This window comes from Solanum lycopersicum, chromosome 12 (genome assembly GCF_036512215.1).
Source record: "Solanum lycopersicum chromosome 12, SLM_r2.1".
NCBI classification, from domain to species: Eukaryota; Viridiplantae; Streptophyta; class Magnoliopsida; order Solanales; family Solanaceae; genus Solanum; species Solanum lycopersicum.
The window spans coordinates 4,135,840-4,139,705 of NC_090811.1; the positions used below are offsets into that span (position 1 = coordinate 4,135,840).

Genomic DNA, 3,866 nt, shown 5'->3' on the forward strand with positions numbered 1-3,866 from the left:
TCTTTTAACCATAAATGAGGATTTCTGTCTCTCTCTGGCCTTCTTTTTGCTTCTAACTGGTGTCACAGGAACTGCACTTTCTTCTGCTTGTGAACTTTAAACTAGACTTTGTGATGTTGTGCCTCCATTAAGAACACTTCTTTCAATGTCATCTCTATCACTATATCCAACTTCACATAGAACATACAGCTTGTTAGAAGACACATCAATATTTGTTTTGAAGGGAAAAACATCTTCCTTAAAAGCTACATCTCTACTAACCAACACCTTCTTTGTGTCTAAGTCATAGAAAACATACCCTTTTTGAGTCATTGAATACCCCATGTGAACTGTCATTTTTGATCTAGGATTTAAGTTATCCAACTCATATACTACTTTTGCATAACAGAGACATCCAATAACTCTTAAATATGCGAATATCAGGTTTCTTCCTATATAGTACCTCATATGAAGACTTGTTTTGTAACACTGAACTAGGCAACCTATTAATTATGTGTACAACAGCTAACACACATAAACCCCCATAGCTTAATAGCTATCTGAGCTTGGAACCTTAAGGCTCTTGTGACTTCTAGCAAGTGCCTATGCTTTCTCTCAACTACTCCATTTTGCTGAGGAGTATATGCACAACTTTTCTGATGAATTATACCAAAGTTGTTGAATAATTCTTTACATACTGAATTGACAAACTCAGTACCATTATCTGATCTGATAACCTTAACAAACCTACCAAACTGAGTTTTAACATACACAATAAACTGTTTAATAACTACACAAGCATCAAACTTCAATTTTAACAAATAAACCCAAGTCATCCTAGAAAAATCATCACCCATAGTGAGGAAAAATCTATTACCATCAAAAGTAGGCACTTTGTAAGCCCCCCATACATCCATATGTACAAGTTCAAAGCAAGCTGAAGTTTGAATACTACTTGTAGGAAAGGAATTTCTAACTTATTTTGCACATGGACAAACACTACAATTATGCAATGTCTTTGCTATATATTCAGCTTTGATTGACAGAACCTTATTTAAAGACTTTGTAGATGCATGCCAAGCCTCTTGTGCCATAGATCCACATCTTCAGACTTCTTGAGAGTATGACTTCCTTTCAGAGAACACAAAAAATCACTGCTAGAAGATTGTTGTAACTTGGACTTTCCAGATAACACATACAGTCCATTCTCCTCTCTACCAATCTCCCCCACCATTTCATTGGAGAAATCCTGAAATAGGCAAAAATCAGGGAAAAAACTTACTGAACGTCCTAACTCTTTTGTGAGTCTTGACACAGACAACAAATTGAACTTGAATTGAGGCAAATACAACACATTGGTTAAAGAAGTCCTTGTAGACACATTACTAGTTCCTGTATGAGTAACTTTTGCAATGTTTCCATTTGGTAAATATACTTCTCTAGACAACATAGTAGGTTTATTTAACAATCTTACATCAGCTACCATATGATTAGTGGCTCTAGTATCCACTATCCACTCATTAATATTGTTAACTACACAATCACTTGCCTGATTTACATTGTCTTGACTCATACCTGCTAAGCTTGCCGAGGAAACTAAATTTACAGCAACTCTGTTGTCCTCAACATTCTTCAAAAGATGCACAATCTGATTATATTGATCTTTGGTAAATGGATACAACCCCATCTCAGATGTTCCGTTTTGTGGAGAAGAATCCACTTTTTTTCCTTTGTAATCTGACATATTTTCTTCTGCTATACTCTTATTTGTGACACATTGTTCTGACCCTTGAAACTGATTATCAGTGATTGCATTATGAGCCCTTGCATTTGAATTATATCCATTACTATTCGTCTGCACTCCTTTTTTCCTAAACTTGTTATAATCTGATGGATATCCTACCAACTTGTAACACACTTCTTTGGTATGACCCTTCATTTTACAAAACTCACATTGTTCATTATAATTCCTCTTGTATCTATTAGTACCATTTCTTGTAAACATAGCCATGTCAATATTACTTCCACTTGCTGCATGATTTGGATTCAAGATTTCTGTGTTTGCAGCTATAGACCTTTGTCCTTCATCACTCATGATCATTCCATATGCATGATTAACAGATGGCATAGGACTCATTAGCAAGATTTGACTTCTTGCTTGATTATAGGAGTCATTTAAATCCATAAGAAACTGAAACAACTTTAACTTCTGAAGATGTACCACAAAATCTTTGGGTTTCTCACAGTTACAACCAGGATTTGGAATAAGATCTTCAAACTCTTCCCATAAGTTTTTCAATCTAGAAAAATATGCAGAAACTGTAGATGTACTTCGACTCAGTGTTTCAATCTCTTTATGTAAATTGTAAGTTTTTGAACCATCAATTTTGTTGAACCTTTCGAAAAGTTCCTCCCATACTTCTTGAGCATTAGAGGCATACATTGTGCCTCCTAATAATCCTTTTTCCACTAAATTCATCAACCATGACAGAACTACAACATTCGCTCTCTCCCAGTGATTTTCCATCCCATTTGGAAACACTTCTTTCTTGCACAATCCATCCACTAATCCAAATTTGTTCCTTTCAAGCAAAGCTACCCTCATTGACCTATACCAAATTGAGTAATTCTCTACTCCTGCTAATTGAAACGATATAATTTGGGTTCCACTTACATCAGACTAAGACAGAAACAATGGATGATTATAATCAATACCAATCTTTTGACTTGATTGACCAGATTGAGTAGAATTTAATGCTTCCCCTGTCATTGAAAGCCGTAAAGAAAATACTGCAACAAAAATTTAGAGAGATTGATTCTTCAATCTAGAATGATTATTGATACTATGAATCAGAATATCTAGTTACTACTCTTATACCATGATCTGATAGGAAAAATTATGAAATAGAAAGTTTAACGATGGAGAGAAGAAAGAAGAGAGAAAGAGAAGAAGTAATTTGAAGCTAGTTTGTGTTATTGATATTTCATCTATCTCAAAATGATTTACAGATACAACTATATATAGTAAAACTATACCTAACTAATCTTGATAATTTGTTACACAAATACCACTTCAAGAAGTTAGTTACACAACTAACTTTTTGTAACCTATTTAATTAATTAATTAATTTCTAGAAATTTCTCTTTGTTACTGATCTCAAAATACATTATTTTTTTTATTTCGTCTCGTACTTTTTTTTATCAATCATTTTTCTTCTTTTTAACTTTTCTTTTCTCTAGCGCATTTGAATTTCGAAAACAGTAATAAATTTCTAGAAATTTTTTTTATTGTTTTTTCTGCCATTTACATTATATATTGGATTTTCATTAAATCATGTTAGTGTAGGCCATTTTAATATGGAAAAATTACATAAATTAATACATTTTAAAAAATAATTACTGATTTTAGCTATACTTTTTGTTTATTACCATTTATAGCAATACTTTGTTAAATCTCTAATATGAATTAAAAGTGAATTATGTATGCAATATATATGAATTATAATTGTTTTTTGAAATATATCATGTTTGTTTGGTAAAAAATTGTCACATTGTATTATAAATGTATTAAAATGTGTGATAAATGTATTATTCATCATTAAAATTTGTATTATATGTGAATAATAAATTATTCTTTGTAATATGTATTAAACTTGTATTATAAATGAATTAAAAGTGATCAAGTGAGATAAAAATATTATTGCTATAAATGGTAAATATTTTTTTATTATAGTATATTTATGTAAGTTTCCCTTTTAATATTATAAAAAAAATGTTGCATTGCCACATTGACCATGGTTGCATTAGGATATATATTTTATTGGCTTTCATTTGTGGGGAGTAATGGGTGTTGACCGTTTATGGCACTAAGTGCTACTTTACTCCAT

The 3,866-nt window shown here is 31.7% G+C and overlaps 1 protein-coding gene across 1 annotated transcript; it reads right to left on the minus strand.

Moving 5' to 3' along the window:
• Nucleotides 1-814: 814 nt before the first annotated feature.
• LOC101251756 (uncharacterized) lies at nucleotides 815-3,258 on the minus strand. The gene is made up of 2 exons (XM_010315554.4): nucleotides 1,555-3,258; nucleotides 815-1,228 (listed from the first exon to the last, which is right to left on the minus strand). The coding sequence occupies exons 1-2, from the start codon at nucleotides 2,582-2,584 to the stop codon at nucleotides 1,215-1,217; spliced, it is 1,044 nt and encodes a 347-aa protein (XP_010313856.1). The 5' UTR covers nucleotides 2,585-3,258; the 3' UTR covers nucleotides 815-1,214.
• Between the last annotated feature and the right edge of the window lie 608 nt (nucleotides 3,259-3,866).